At 48.7% G+C, this 15,381-nt stretch overlaps 1 protein-coding gene across 6 annotated transcripts; it reads right to left on the reverse strand.

Moving 5' to 3' along the window:
- Positions 1-2,217: 2,217 nt before the first annotated feature.
- On the reverse strand, positions 2,218-8,052 carry preb (prolactin regulatory element binding). 6 transcript variants are annotated; one of them, XR_006957706.1, is made up of 11 exons: positions 7,882-8,052; positions 7,208-7,382; positions 6,838-7,033; positions 6,485-6,714; positions 6,293-6,373; positions 5,713-5,877; positions 5,434-5,475; positions 4,479-5,285; positions 3,696-3,869; positions 3,484-3,556; positions 3,035-3,053 (listed from the first exon to the last, which is right to left on the reverse strand). XR_006957706.1 is itself a non-coding variant. In XM_047042278.1 (10 exons), the coding sequence occupies exons 2-10, from the start codon at positions 7,340-7,342 to the stop codon at positions 2,694-2,696; spliced, it is 1,269 nt and encodes a 422-aa protein (XP_046898234.1). In that variant the 5' UTR covers positions 7,343-7,382; positions 7,882-8,052; the 3' UTR covers positions 2,218-2,693. The 6 variants fall into 6 exon arrangements, 5 of the variants coding, with proteins under 5 accessions (XP_046898234.1, XP_046898241.1, XP_046898225.1 ...); XM_047042278.1 differs by lacking the exons at positions 4,479-5,285; positions 5,434-5,475 and adding an exon at positions 2,218-2,785 and having other exon boundaries at positions 2,894-3,053; positions 5,750-5,877; XM_047042269.1 differs by lacking the exon at positions 3,035-3,053 and having other exon boundaries at positions 4,479-5,053; positions 5,249-5,475.
- Positions 8,053-15,381: the final 7,329 nt, after the last annotated feature.

A 15,381-nucleotide genomic window follows, 5' to 3' on the forward strand; every position in this document is an offset into this window, starting at 1 on the left:
GTCAGTTCTTGCTCTAGTTGATAAACAAGTGAGCTACCTGATAGCGTTTAAGATACAACCTACAGTTTCAAAAACCAAGATATACCAAGAAAATTAGTGAGCGAGTGAGCATTTACCTTCAGTCTGTAGTTTCCATCGATGAGTCATCAAGAACTCAGAGCAGCAACACTGTACCTTCTATGCAGCCTCTTGATGGGTAGGCAGCTGCCCTCAGGTTAATGCAAAGTGCCTGACAAGACACAAAGAGTGACAATGCCCAGGTGAGACAACGTATCACTAGAGTACTTGATTATTGACAATCCATTCATGCCAACATTTTGGAAACCGTGCATTTTATGGCATTCAACCCAAAGCACAATTGACCTTAGATGTGGTTTGAGTGTAGAATGGAACACGTGGGGAATACCTGCCATCTATCTGATTCTGATTCTTCTGATTCTGAGCAAGGGCAGTAAAAAAATACTGAACAAGGAAACCTGCAAAGGACTAGCCGAGCTGTGATTACCCACCCCCACTGAAATGATTCTCACCTGGTTGTGCATGCCGACCATAGGTGCAAATCTCCTGCAGCTATCAGGCCATCTGCTGAAGCATCATTCAAGAGCGTACCCCTTGCCCACTTTAGGCTTCGCTGCAGTGTTTCCATTCTGAAAGTAGACAATGGTGTTAAAGCAGACATGGCTACAGTTTTTTGTGGTTGTATGTAAACCAAAAATAATTTATCGGCCATGTGTGTCTGAAATAGGAACGTGAACACAGTCTCCCGAATAAATCGCCTAACAACTGAGAATAACCTAAAGGGAGAAATACAAAAAGCCTTAAGGGAGAAATACCAGTAATATTAGAAGCTAAAAGTTGTGGTAGCACCTACTTAGCAGAAGCCTCAGTCACCATTTTAACAACCCTCAGAAGCCTCAGTCTCTCTCAATACTTTGCATGTGGCAAGGCCAGTTGAGCACCTCCATTGGGGTGTTGATGACATTTTCACCAGCGAGATGCTTAGAGGGCAGGTAAGAGGTGGCTCTGACACACCTTCAGACCAGCTGATCAAGTCACCAATACTTGGATGTCAGGTGTCCTTCTGGTTCTGACAGAGGAGTCCCCCAGCTGAGTGTCTGGGTCCCCCTCTCCCCTCATGGCCAGGATTCTCTCCACCGCCTCAATCCTCTCCCTCTGATCCTCTGAGCACAGCATTGTTTGGAGTATGGCTTCACTGTGGGCATACCAAGCAGATCTTCTCACTGTTGGCATCACTAGATCCAGCACCTCCTGCCTCTGAGACTTGAGGCAGTCCAGTTGAAACCGGATGTGCCTAGGTCCTTCAATCCAGGAGTTCTTGACCTTTACATTGAACCAACATGGATAGTACACTCCAATGATGAATTCAACAATAAATTGCAGATTCTTTAAGTTACATCCAATCAGCGCTAAAGTGTAGTACCTACCCTTTCCGTCAGAGTTAATGTAATGTAAAATGTAAATGTTAAATGTAAAATGATGAGTAAAATGATGTTGTGTCCTTGGGCAAGGCACTTCACCCTACTTGCCTCGGGGGATTGTTCCTGTACTTACTGTAAGTTGCTCTGGATAAGAGCGTCTGCCAAATGACTAAATGTAATGTAAATGTAATGTGTTTTTGAGTTAATGTAATGTCGTTTTCCATTTGGGGGAGCGTGTTTTTGTATTGGGGGGAGGTGAACAAGTCATCCGATTTGGGGGGAGTTGACTCGTATTGGGGGGGGAGTGTTTTCATTTGGGGGATGTACTCATATTAGGGGGTGTGATTTGCACTTCAGGGCCACCGTACTTTAGCCATTTCTTCCACAAGTTTTTAACTCAACACTGTAGTCTTGATCAATGAAATTCTCCCTCCCTTCCCTACAGAACATAACGACAGACTGAAATCTCCACCAGAAAAGATGCTGGTATTGCTTTTGCCATTTTGTGACTGAATTGGGTTTTAACTTTTGATTGCTTTGAAGATGATCACTTGTGTCTGGACAAATTGACCAGACACAACAATTGGGTGTGATTTATGTGAAATAGCAACACAATTTCCTGGATCCCCATTTCACATGATAAAATTCAACTTTTCTAAATGTAAAGGGAAAATAAAATGTGATTTCTCACTTAATAAACCCTGCCTCCTAGTGGCCGAGCAGAGAAGCAGGGCTCAGCTCTATCTGCAGGGGACAAGGATACACAACCACACAAACATCTTTTTAAAGTAGATTTATATATTTTACACAACTCCTTAAATATTCGAATAAAAAAGGCCTTGGTCCTTGTACATTCCTGGTGAGGATACAGAACCTCCCACTAACTTAACCCCACAGGCCCTTAACGCTCACCCTGATACAGAACCTCCCACTAACTTAACCCCACAGGCCCTTAACGCTCACCCTGATACAGAATTATATTTGAAGACGGATGCAGGTCTGGTTGAACCAAGTGTGTCATGTGGGTAACCAGGGTTGTCACAGGAACCAGGGATCAAACAAACCATTTTCAGAAATTAAATAAAATCAATAATAGATGAGGATGCTGTTAGCAGGCTGTCTGTGAGGCTGAGGTGTGGTGGTGGTGTTGCTGCTGCAGGCTCCGGGAACACAGCCTGACGTCTGCAGGGTCCTGGTCGGCTCCTCTAGGACCTGGTCAGCAGCTACAGGGCTCCTCTAGGTCCTGGTCAGCAGCTACAGAGATCCTGGGAGGAGAAGCTGCAGCAGGACTGCCCCCAATACCAGGAGGCCCCCCAGGACCAGTAGCAGCCACAGCGGGAGGGACCCTGGGGAGAGACCAGGGTTTACTGATGCATTATGTACAGTAGTCCAGCACAGCTGGTCGTCAGTGGCAGGTGTACAAGGGGTTGGGGCTGCAGGGCACCAGAACTCACTTCTGCTGCGGACAGTGTGCATCTGGCAGCGACTGTCCACCGCCACACTCAACATGGCAGCCTCGTGGTTGCCTCGCATCAGCTGGCCTTGAGCAGAGTCAGGCAGGAAGCACACATCTGTCACCACAATGCCATGAGATTCCTTCACGTAGTACAGCTTCTGCTCTCTCACACACACACACACACACACACACACACACACACACACACACACACACACACACACACACACACACACACACACACACACACTTAATGGCAGGATAGATACGTTTTGCAAACCCTCAAAATCCAAAGCGCATGACGGGAGGTAGACAGACGAGAAGCCCGTGCAATCATTGCATTTGGTCCGAATGCCGTCCAATCATTAGTTCCAGTCCAACCTTAATGATCGGTCATGTTTACTACAGTCCTGGACGCCCATGGATAACGGATAGATTTTATTTATTATCAAACCATTCATTATTGGTTGCTATCAGGATGTGAAGTTTATGTCAGCAAATATGACCCCCAAAAATCTCAACAACATTACCTGCCTTTACAACCAATGTGGGATGGGTTTTGTTTTTTGAATGTGTGTGTGCGCACACCTGGAGTGAGAAGGCAATGTAGACAGCCACGGATCCTGTCACAGTTCCCAGCCCTAAGTATGTTCCAGAGTCACTGGGAAGGAAACACAGCAACAACAACACTTAAGTGTAAAACACATCACATAAACCGCAGATAAACAGGCTCATCCCAACTACTTCTCTGAGACAGTGCCCTAAACAGAATCCCCCTGCTCCCTCCTCCTCCCCCTCACCTGACAGCCAGACAGGATATGACCTCGGTGCCGCAGGGGGCCACTAGCATGGGCAGGAAGTTGGATGCATCCCACTTGGTGAGGTAGCACGGTGGGGGCTTCCTGTCTCGCTTGTGAGGGATCTGGACGGTGTACAGCCTGCGGGCTTCCTCCTGGTCTTCCACCCGTCCGAACCTGCACCACCATCACATGACTACCATCACAACACCACCATCACAACACCACCATCACAACACCACCATCACAACACCACCATCACATGACCACCATCACAACACCACCATCACAACACCACCATCACAACACCACCATCACAACACCACCATCACAACACCACCATCACATGACCACCATCACAACACCACCATCACAACACCACCATCACAACACCACCATCACATGACCACCATCACATGACCACCATCACAACACCACCATCACAACACCACCATCACAACACCACCATCACAACACCACCATCACAACACCACCATCACAACACCACCATCACATGACCACCATCACAACACCACCATCACAACACCACCATCACATGACCACCATCACAACACCACCATCACAACACCCCATCACAACACCACCATCACAACACCACCATCACAACACCATCATCACAACACCACCACCACAGGGACACCACAACAACAACAGGTGATCAAGGGGCTGTTCCATAAAGCTAGTTTACCATTTAAGCCAGGCTTACGTCAAAGGGTACGTAAGGGTACCTGCAGCCCTGGTATCTGTAGGGCTGTATGAGGGTACCTGCAGGCCTGGTATCTGTAGGGCTGTATGAGGGTACCTGCAGTGCAGGTCTGGTATCTGTAGGGCTGTATGAGGGTACCTGCAGTGCAGGCCTGGTATCTGTAGGGCTGTATGAGGGCACCTGCAGGCCTGGTATCTGTAGGGCTGTATGAGGGTACCTGCAGGTCTGGTATCTGTAGGGCTGTATGAGGACACCTGCAGACCTGGTATCTGTAGGGCTGTATGAGGGTACCTGCAGGCCTGGCATCTGTAGGGCTGTATGAGGACACCTGCAGACCTGGTATCTGTAGGGCTGTATGAGGACACCTGCAGCCCTGGTATCAGTATGGCTGTATGAGGGTACCTGCAGTGCAGCCCTGGTATCTGTAGGGCTGTATGAGGGTACCTGCAGTGCAGGCCTGGTATCTGTAGGGCTGTATGAGGGTACCTGCAGGCCTGGTATCTGTAGGGCTGTATGAGGGTACCTGCAGGTCTGGTATCTGTAGGGCTGTATGAGGGTACCTGCAGCCCTGGTATCTGTAGGGCTGTATGAGGGTACCTGCAGCCCTGGTATCTGTAGGGCTGTATGAGGGCACCTACAGGCCTGGTATCTGTAGGGCTGTATGAGGGTACCTGCAGTGCAGCCCTGGTATCTGTAGGGCTGTATGAGGGCACCAGCAGGTCTGGTATCTGTAGGGCTGTATGAGGGTACCTGCAGTGCAGCCCTGGTATCTGTAGGGCTGTATGAGGGTACCTGCAGCCCTGGTATCTGTAGGGCTGTATGAGGGCACCTGCAGCCCTGGTATCTGTAGGGCTGTATGAGGGTACCTGCAGGTCTGGTATCTGTAGGGCTGTATGAGGGTACCTGCAGGTCTGGTATCTGTAGGGCTGTATGAGGGTACCTGCAGGTCTGGTATCTGTAGGGCTGTATGAGGGCACCAGCAGGTCTGGTATCTGTAGGGCTGTATGAGGGTACCTGCAGTGCAGCCCTGGTATCTGTAGGGCTGTATGAGGGTACCTGCAGCCCTGGTATCTGTAGGGCTGTATGAGGGCACCTGCAGCCCTGGTATCTGTGGGGCTGTATGAGGGCACCTGCAGCCCTGGTATCTGTAGGGCTGTATGAGGGTACCTGCAGTGCAGCCCTGGTATCTGTAGGGCTGTATGAGGGTACCTGCAGTGCAGCCCTGGTATCTGTAGGGCTGTATGAGGGCACCTGCAGTGCAGGCCTGGTATCTGTAGGGCTGTATGAGGGTACCTGCAGCCCTGGTATCTGTAGGGCTGTATGAGGGTACCTGCAGGCCTGGTATCTGTAGGTCCTCTCTGCCACCTGTGGCAGAGCTCTGCTCCAGTCTAGACTCATGTTTAGCTGCGTCCCACACCACAGGCTGCAGGCCATGTCTCTGCCCACCGTCACCAGGTGCTGGAACACAAACATATGCATGCATATCACACACAATAAAATCCCACTGGCTACTTTAGAACGTTGAATGAAAGGCTTCTGCAATTTTACCTTCACTAATGTCCAACCAGGTTATCTTCACTAATGTCTGACCAGGTTATCTTCACTAATGTCCTACCAGGTTATCTTCATTAATGTATGACCTTGTTGTCTTCACGTCTTCACTAATGTCTGACCAGGTTACCTTTACTACTGTCCTACCAGGGCATCTTCACCAATGTCCTACCTTGTTGTCTTCACTACTGTCCTACCTTGTTGTATTCACTACTTTCCTACCCGGTTATCTTCACTAATGTCCTAACAGGTTGTCTTCACTAATGTCCTACCAGGTTATCTTCACTACTGTCCTACCAGGTTATCTTCACTAATGTCCTACCTTGTTGTCTTCACTAATGTCCAAATCTTCTACCTCCCCCTTGTGGGCTTTGAAGTCATACTTCTCCTTCAGGGACGGATACTGTAGGAAGTACAGTCAGACAACAGTTTAACAAGAGATACTACTGTAGTACAGTCTTGTACCTGTCCCAGCCAAACCCCCCCCCCCCCCTCCCCCTCCCCCCCAGCTGACCTCCCAGACTCGTATGTGCCCGTCCGTGCCCCCGACCAGCAGCAGACTGAGGTCTGGGCTGAACCTGACCACCTTCTGGAGGGGGTCCTGGGGGTTGAGATCAGACTGCACCTCTCCCACCCCCTCCACGCAGATCTGGGGCGTGTCCTCCTTGGTGTCCCCGCCCGCGGCCCCCTCTCTGGCCCCCCGCCCTGCTCTCCTCCTGGTTCCACCCCGCTCGCTGCTGCCCCCTGATGGACACATGGGGAACCACAGAAACATATCAGCATTCTGAGCACTATTCAGCCCTTCTTACAGAGACCCTGCTGGGCTGCTGTTATCAGACCCCCTGCTGGGCTGCTGCCCCTCTTTACCCTCTGTGGCTGCAGCCTTGCGTCCCTCCTTCTCCTCCTTGCGTCTGAACCGCATGAGGCAGCAGCTACCGTCCTGCCCCGCAGCGATGACGTCGCCCCCCAGGGCCATGTTCATGGTTGCCCGAGTCTCTGTGTCGTGGGTGTGGAGCAGCGTGGCAGTGAACTGGCCCCCTGACATCCCCAAACCCAGGAAGTGCTGCAACAACAACAACTGGGTGATTCTTATCCCTCCATAGAAGAATTAACAATCAGGGCATAAATAATGTGTTCATTTAACATCTCTTGATCTGATTTTAAATGCTCTACAACAGAGCTCTACCCATCCCAACAGAGCAATCAGATCAGAGCAACATAAAGGGCTCTTAATTACCAGAGCGTTCTTTATCCCCGTCTTCGAGGCACCTCCGCCGCCCGCCGTGATTACCAACCCCGTTGTAGGATCTACTTTGACGGTATAGAGGGGGAAGGGGGCTCGGTACAAGTCTGGTACCTTCCGTCTACCCATGACTCAACGTTTGGTAGCTCGCTCTCCAATTCTGATTGCACTGTAGAAATAGGACCCACAAGACAAAACACAGACATAAACTTAACATAAACAAATGAACACCTAGCAATTAACATGATTCAGAACTGTAAGTGGAAGTTTGTCAATCGACGTCGGTGTGGATACAGCCCGTACGTTGACATGTCCATTATTTGCAGTGAGTAAACAAGGTATAAAGGAGCTAAGTTGCTAGCTACTGCTGGCTGGCTAATTTCATTAGCTTAAGAACGGGATGATCCTACAATTGTTTTGTCTTGAAAACTGGGTGTACAGAAGCTTGCAGTATTCTCATGTAACACAACCATTATACACGCGATAACTGCATAAACAGAAATGAGATCCACTGCCATGTTGGAGCCCAGCTGGCTCAGTTACACCAAAGCGCATAGGCAATACAGCCGTAAAGATGATCAGCTGTACTAGCTATGTGCTTCTCTAGCTTCCTACTGCTAGCAGCCGTATCCGCGTTTTAGGAGGCAAGCTTCCTAGCCATGAGTTACCTGTAGGAATTGCTCCGTTTTTTCTTCTGTTGTAGTTTTGTTAGCTACCTAGCTAATAACATTATGAACTATTAATGTGTGCACACAATTAAAGTAGCTGAAACCCAAGTGTCAAAGCTATCTGACATTACTTCCTTCCCCAGCCTACACGTCAGCTGCACAAGCGTCAGCTCAACGTCATTACGTCACTCCGTCAAAAAAGGTGCGTTCGACATCAACTGCGGCTAGATAGCTTCCTCTGATGAGATTATGATCCCACTCCCGATACCAAAGTGATTTAACCTGCACAGGTTTACTGGAATATTGAACGTTTGTCATTTTATTTGCTCTCCACTTCAGATTTTCTTTACCTGCAATATAGGCAGTCAGCATACTTGTTGTTTCTTGTTCTGGCAGTTGACTGACGAATAGTAAAGTGCAGCATTGGTGTTTAATGTTAGACCCTGGAATTTCATACTTCTGCTTCAGTTGTAATCGTTATTTATTTTCATAGAAGATACACGGGTTAAAGACATTAACAGTCTTTTAGCTTCGTTAGCCATGGATAAGCCATGGATTGTGTGTTTGTACCTACAAAGAAAAACCTTTTATCATGCATCGATTTCTGATTCCCAAACCATCTACTAGGCCTACACATTTAAAATGTCAAAACTCAATAGCTTTTCGACAACATGAATTAGGAACATAAAAATTATGTTTAACTATTAAAAATATATATGCTTAAACATTGCACAGCCTTTATTTTGTTTATTTTCATGTCAGGTTGTAACAAAATGTTTTTTATTCAAAATAAATCTTCAAACTTCAATAGCTTTTTGGTACATCTGTTTTCTACGTAGGCCTATAGGCTACTTCTTATAAGTATATCAAAAGTGAACTAAAGGTGTACTAACCATATTTTAGTAGACTAATGGTAAGGTTTTTTTGAAAGGGTATCAGAAGTAGGATCATGTCTGTGCCCACGTTTCTATATCATGCAGCGACGATTTAAACTACTAAATTACTTCACAATATGTGTTGTCAGTCTGTGACATCGTGGTTAATATGGCTATTGCCTTGAGACAACTCCAAATACGTGATGAGTAGCCTACATTCGGGTAGTGTCTATGGTAACTAGTTGATCCAGAAGAACCAAAACAACATGTTGCCTGAACGCCAACGTACTTAATACATTTGTGACTTTATGAGTTATTTGTTTAGTAGCCCGCGGTGTAACGAAACGGCTCATTAAAAAGCATGTATTTTTGTTCGTGCTCGAATCTTTTATTTTCTTATTTCCATTTATTATGGTGTGAATGGCTGTAATGTAGTGCTCACTACATTTGTTCAGAATATACTATTATGAAATGAATTGATTTAAAAAGATTTAGCGAAGAAACACTCAGCCATGGCTGCACAAATCGCTTAGGAAACGAACGTTCCCATGTTGTGTCACGTGTATTTTGATCGTATTGTCTGGGTTAGCAGCGACGTTCTTAGTATGAATTTTTAATATGTGGTGTTAGAGCTTTGATGTCGTGGTAAATACGGTTATTGCCTCCAAATAACCCAAAATACGTGATTAGTAGCCTACATTCGGGTATTGTCTATGGAAACCAGTTGATTCAGAAGATTACGTGAAGGTTACCTGAAGGCCAACGTAGTTAAGAAATACGTAACCATTCAGGCCATTGGTCAGAGCTAGTATAGCTCGAGGTGTATATCAACTGACTCTCGCACCTGTTTTTGCTCTAGTGCGATCGAATCCCACTTCATGCGAACCTGCAAATGTTTTATTTTGTCTCTATTTATTTTGTCGCGAATGGTACTCTAATGTGGTGCACACGTAGCCCATAGCCTATAGGCCTACTTTCATATTTGCCGCAGCAAATATGAGATCCGACTTGAAAATCGCCAGTAATACGTTTGTGAATTTGTGACGAATCTGGTGATAGAAGCAGACTGATAGGTGCACGCACAGCTGGGGAACCAGTTAAATTGGGAACCAGTTGGGACGTAACACCGGAACAAGTGTGTCTTGAGCCTTTTCTTGAAGGTGGGGAGACAGTCAGTGTCCCTGATGGAGGTGGGGAGCTGGTTCCACCATTGGGGAGCCAGGCAGGAGAAGAGTTTGTTTTGGGACCGGGCGCTCTTGAGCGGTGGGACCACCAGGCGGTTGTCTGAAGAAGACCGTAGGTGACGGGTGGGGGTGTAAGGTTGCAGGAGAGACTTGATGTAGTCGGGTGCAGTCCCGTTCACTGCTCCGATGGTCAGTACCAGGGTCTTGAATCTGATGCGGGCCGTGATGGGAAGCCAGTGGAGGGAGATGAGGAGCAGGGTAACATGGGAGCGTCTGGGTAGATTGTAGACCAGGCGGGCCGCTGCGTTCTGAATCCTCTGGAGAGGGCGGGTTGCACATGCTGGGAGACCGGCGAGCAGCGAGTTGCAGTAGTCCAACTTGGAGAGGACCAGTGCTTGGACAATCAGCTGGGTGGAGTGCTCAGACAGGTATCTCCTGATCTTCCGGATGTTGTAGAGGGTGAATCTACACGACCGGGAGACTGCAGCAATGTGGGCCGTGAGGGAGAGCTCGTCATCCATGGTAACCCCAAGGTTCCTGGCAGAGGATGAAGGGGTCACCGTCGCAGATCCCAGGGTGATTGACAGATCATGCAAAAATACATTATCATTGTTGTCCTAGCAAAGACTAGCATGGTGTGGATTGGTCACGTCAATAGGTGTGTTCGACTTCATGCAGCGCCGGCGCCGCCGACAGCCAGCTGCAGCTTGCTGACTTGAAGCAGTGAATGCCATTGGCTGCTTCAAGTCAGCCGTCTGTCGGCACCGTTTGCACTGCACGAAGTCGAATACACCAAATATTTTTTACAGAAATAAAATAAATGATTTGCTCTCAGAAACACTTTAGGATGAGTCTGGAATCATAAATTGCACATCAGATCAACAGCCACACATCATTTACCACGTTTATTGTCAAATATATTCAAGAACATAATCAATGAAAAATTTTACAATTATTTATTAATCTGCCGTCCAGATGTTAAATGACATGTCTTAATCCATCCCATAATCTCAATCTTTTTATTTAGCTCATTATCCTCTGTCTTCTGTAACTCCGGAAGCAAATAATGAACATGTTGGCTGGTCTCTCTTTTCTCCACAGGGCTAATGTAATAATGAACATGTTGGCTGGTCTCTCTTTTCTCCACAGGACTAATGTAATAATGAACACTGACTGCTGGAGTGTCACCTGTAGCTCCTTTGGTGTGACTCTGGGCCACAAATCCTCTGGATCACCACTTCCAAGGCGACATGAACACTGCCATGGCCTTTGGTTCGCAGGCCTTCATGACGGAATTACACATCAAAGGAGGAAGACAAACTGTGTGTGTGTGTGTGTGAGAGCGTCTAGTGAGTGTGTGTGTGTGTGAGAGCGTGTAGTGAGTGTGTGTGTGTGTGTGTGTGTGAGAGTGTCTAGTGAGTGTGTGTGTGTGTGTGTGTGTGTGAGAGCGTCTAGTGAGTGTGTGTGTGTGTGAGAGCGTCTAGTGAGTGTGTGTGTGTGTGTGTGAGAGCGTCTAGTGAGTGTGTGTGTGTGTGTGAGAGCGTGTAGTGAGTGTGTGTGTGTGTGTGTGTGAGAGCGTCTAGTGAGTGTGTGTGTGTGTGTGTGAGAGAGCGTCTAGTGAGTGTGTGTGTGTGTGTGAGAGCGTCTAGTGAGTGTGTGTGTGTGTGTAGTGAGTGAGTGTGTGTGTGTGTGTGTGTGAGAGCGTCTAGTGAGTGTGTGTGTGTGAGAGCGTCTAGTGAGTGTGTGTGTGTGTGAGAGCGTGTAGTGAGTGTGTGTGTGTGTAGTGAGTGTGTGTGTGTGTGAGAGAGCGTCTAGTGAGTGTGTGTGTGTGTGAGAGCGTCTAGTGAGTGTGTGTGTGAGAGCGTCTAGTGAGTGTGTGTGTGTGTGTGTGTGAGAGCGTCTAGTGAGTGTGTGTGTGTGTGAGAGCGTGTAGTGAGTGTGTGTGTGTGTGTGTGTGAGAGCGTCTAGTGAGTGTGTGTGTGTGTGTGTGAGAGAGCGTCTAGTGAGTGTGTGTGTGTGTGTGAGAGCGTCTAGTGAGTGTGTGTGTGTGTGTAGTGAGTGAGTGTGTGTGTGTGTGTGTGTGTGAGAGCGTCTAGTGAGTGTGTGTGTGTGAGAGCGTCTAGTGAGTGTGTGTGTGTGTGAGAGCGTGTAGTGAGTGTGTGTGTGTGTAGTGAGTGTGTGTGTGTGTGAGAGAGCGTCTAGTGAGTGTGTGTGTGTGTGAGAGCGTCTAGTGAGTGTGTGTGTGAGAGCGTCTAGTGAGTGTGTGTGTGTGTGTGTGTGAGAGCGTCTAGTGAGTGTGTGTGTGTGTGAGAGTGTCTAGTGAGTGTGTGTGTGTGTGTGAGAGCGTCTAGTGAGTGTGTGTGTGTGTGAGAGCGTGTAGTGAGTGTGTGTGTGTGTAGTGAGTGTGTGTGTGTGTGTGAGAGCGTCTAGTGAGTGTGTGTGTGTGTGAGAGCGTGTAGTGAGTGTGTGTGTGTGTGTGTGTGAGAGCGTGTAGTGAGTGTGTGTGTGTGTGAGAGCGTGTAGTGAGTGTGTGTGTGTGTGTGTGAGAGCGTCTAGTGAGTGTGTGTGTGTGTGTGTGTGAGAGCGTCTAGTGAGTGTGTGTGTGTGTGAGAGCGTGTAGTGAGTGTGTGTGTGTGTGTGTGTGTGAGAGCGTGTAGTGAGTGTGTGTGTGTGTACTGAGTGAGTGTGTGTGTGTGTGAGAGCGTCTAGTGAGTGTGTGTGTGAGAGCGTCTAGTGAGTGTGTGTGTGTGTGAGAGTGTGTAGTGAGTGTGTGTGTGTGTAGTGAGTGTGTGTGTGTGTGTGTGTGTGTGAGAGCGTCTAGTGAGTGTGTGTGTGTGTGAGAGCGTCTAGTGAGTGTGTGTGTGTGTGAGAGCGTCTAGTGAGTGTGTGTGTGTGTGTGTGTGAGAGCGTGTAGTGAGTGTGTGTGTGTGTGTGAGAGCGTGTAGTGAGTGTGTGTGTGTGTGTGTGAGAGCGTCTAGTGAGTGTGTGTGTGTGTGTGTGTGAGAGCGTCTAGTGAGTGTGTGTGTGTGTGAGAGCGTGTAGTGAGTGTGTGTGTGTGTGTGTGAGAGCGTGTAGTGAGTGTGTGTGTGTGTACTGAGTGAGTGTGTGTGTGTGTGAGAGCGTCTAGTGAGTGTGTGTGTGAGAGCGTCTAGTGAGTGTGTGTGTGTGTGAGAGCGTGTAGTGAGTGTGTGTGTGTGTAGTGAGTGTGTGTGTGTGTGTGAGAGCGTCTAGTGAGTGTGTGTGTGTGTGAGAGCGTCTAGTGAGTGTGTGTGTGTGTGTGTGAGAGCGTCTAGTGAGTGTGTGTGTGTGTGTGTGTGTGAGAGCGTCTAGTGAGTGTGTGTGTGTGTGAGAGCGTGTAGTGAGTGTGTGTGTGTGTGAGAGCGTGTAGTGAGTGTGTGTGTGTGTGTGAGAGCGTCTAGTGAGTGTGTGTGTGTGTGAGAGCGTGTAGTGAGTGTGTGTGTGTGTAGTGAGTGTGTGTGTGTGTGTGAGAGCGTGTAGTGAGTGTGTGTGTGTGTGAGAGCATGTAGTGAGTGTGTGTGTGTGTGTGTGTGTGTGAGAGCGTGTAGTGAGTGTGTGTGTGAGTGTGTGTAGTGAGTGTGTGTAGTGAGTGTGTGTATTGAGTGTGTGTGTGAGAGCGTGTAGTGAGTGTGTGTGTGTAGTGAGTGTGTGTGTGTGTAGTTCAGTCAAGACAATCACGTATTAGATTTGAGCATTTATTGTTACATGACATGGACATGTAGATTTACTTTGGCGGAGTGGATGATCTAAGGGAAGCACTCCCTGCCTCCTCGATGCAACACATACATACATGACATATGAGGCAGGGAGCAATAGAGATATAATCCCCCTGTTGGATAGATACACAGACAGCATGGGGGAGAAGGGGACGGTGGAGGGTGGCAGCGGCACTGATCATACAACGACCGGGGTGAGTGTGTGCATATCCGCGCGTCTTTTAAAGACGCCTTATCGGACGTGGCCCAATGGATATGCGCTGCTACATGGGTGTGGTAGTGGGAGGAGTAAGGAAGGTGGAGTAAGACGCCTTATGTCCCCGATCACTGACTGACGCGTGCTGCCCGATTGCCCTGCCAGAACTAGCTGCGCTTATTGAGTGTGTGTAGTGAGTGTGTGTGTGAGAGCGTGTAGTGAGTGTGTGTGTGTGTAGTGAGTGTGTGTGAGAGTGTGTAGTGAGTGTGTGTGTATGAAAATGGGGAAACCATGTGAGCACATTAGCCTCAAAGGATGGACTCATGTGATTTCTGGGGAGGGGAGAGGAGGGGATGTGATTGGTTGATTGAGGCCACAGAACCCTACAAGCTAGATGTTGATACATAATTTCCTGCTGTCTGGATATTGATCAGGGAATCAATTTAGGGTGTCAGTGGAAGGATCTATACAGACCTCATGGCAGCGTCAATGACAGCCGGTGTCAGACAGGTCCAGTCCGCTAGTGATTACCATACCCCCGCCACACTGACCTGGTCCAGTCCGCTAGTGATTACCATACCTCCCCCACACTGACCTGGTCCAGTCCGCTAGTGATTACCATACCTCCCCCACACTGACCTGGTCCAGTACCTCCGCCACACTGACCTGGTCCAGTCCGCTAGTGATTACCATACCTCCGCCACACTGACCTGGTCCAGTCCGCTAGTGATTACCATACCTCCCCCACACTGACCTGGTCCAGTCCGCTAGTGATTACAGTACCTCCGCCACACTGACCTGGTCCAGTCCGTTAGTGATTACCATACCTCCCCCACACTGACCTGGTCCAGTCCGCTAGTGATTACCATACCTCCGCCACACTGACCTGGTCCAGTCCGCTAGTGATTACCATACCTCCCCCACACTGATCTGGTCCAGTCCGCTAGTGATTACCATACCTCCCCCACACTGACCTGGTCCAGTCCGCTAGTGATTACCATACCTCCGCCACACTGACCTGGTCCAGTCCGCTAGTGATTACCATACCTCCGCCACACTGACCTGGTCCAGTCCGCTAGTGATTACCATACCTCCGCCACACTGACCTGGTCCAGTCCGCTAGTGATTACCATACCTCCGCCACACTGACCTGGTCCAGTCCGCTAGTGATTACCATACCTCCCCCACACTGACCTGGTCCAGTCCGCTAGTGATTACCATACCTCCCCCACGCTGACCTGGTCCAGTCCGCTAGTGATTACAGTACCTCCGCCACACTGACCTGGTCCAGTCCGCTAGTGATTACCATACCTCCCCCACACTGACCTGGTCCAGTCTCTCTCTCTGCTTCTCTCTGTCTTTCTCTGTCTCTCTCTGTCTCTGTCTCTCTCTGTCTCTCTCTGTCTCTGTCTGTCTCTCTCTGTCTCTGTCTCTGTCTCTCTCTGTCTCTCTCTGTCTCTGTCTGTCTCTCTCTGTCTCTGTCTCTCTCTGTCTCTGTCTCTCTCTGTCTC

The sequence above is a fragment of the Hypomesus transpacificus genome, chromosome 2 (assembly GCF_021917145.1).
Source record: "Hypomesus transpacificus isolate Combined female chromosome 2, fHypTra1, whole genome shotgun sequence".
NCBI classification, from domain to species: Eukaryota; Metazoa; Chordata; class Actinopteri; order Osmeriformes; family Osmeridae; genus Hypomesus; species Hypomesus transpacificus.

What these genes read in the sequence shown, in the direction of transcription:
- preb (XM_047042247.1), bottom strand. Translation starts at nt 7,342, where the DNA reads ATGGGTAGACGGAAGGTACCAGACTTGTACCGAGCCCCCTTCCCCCTC. An exon ending in CAAGGCTGCAGCCACAGAGG is followed by an intron (nt 6,715 to 6,837) that starts GTAAAGAGGGGC and finishes TGTGTCCATCAG; the next exon opens with GGGGCAGCAGCGAGCGGGGT. An exon ending in GGCACATACGAGTCTGGGAG is followed by an intron (nt 6,374 to 6,484) that starts GTCAGCTGGGGG and finishes TACTTCCTACAG; the next exon opens with TATCCGTCCCTGAAGGAGAA.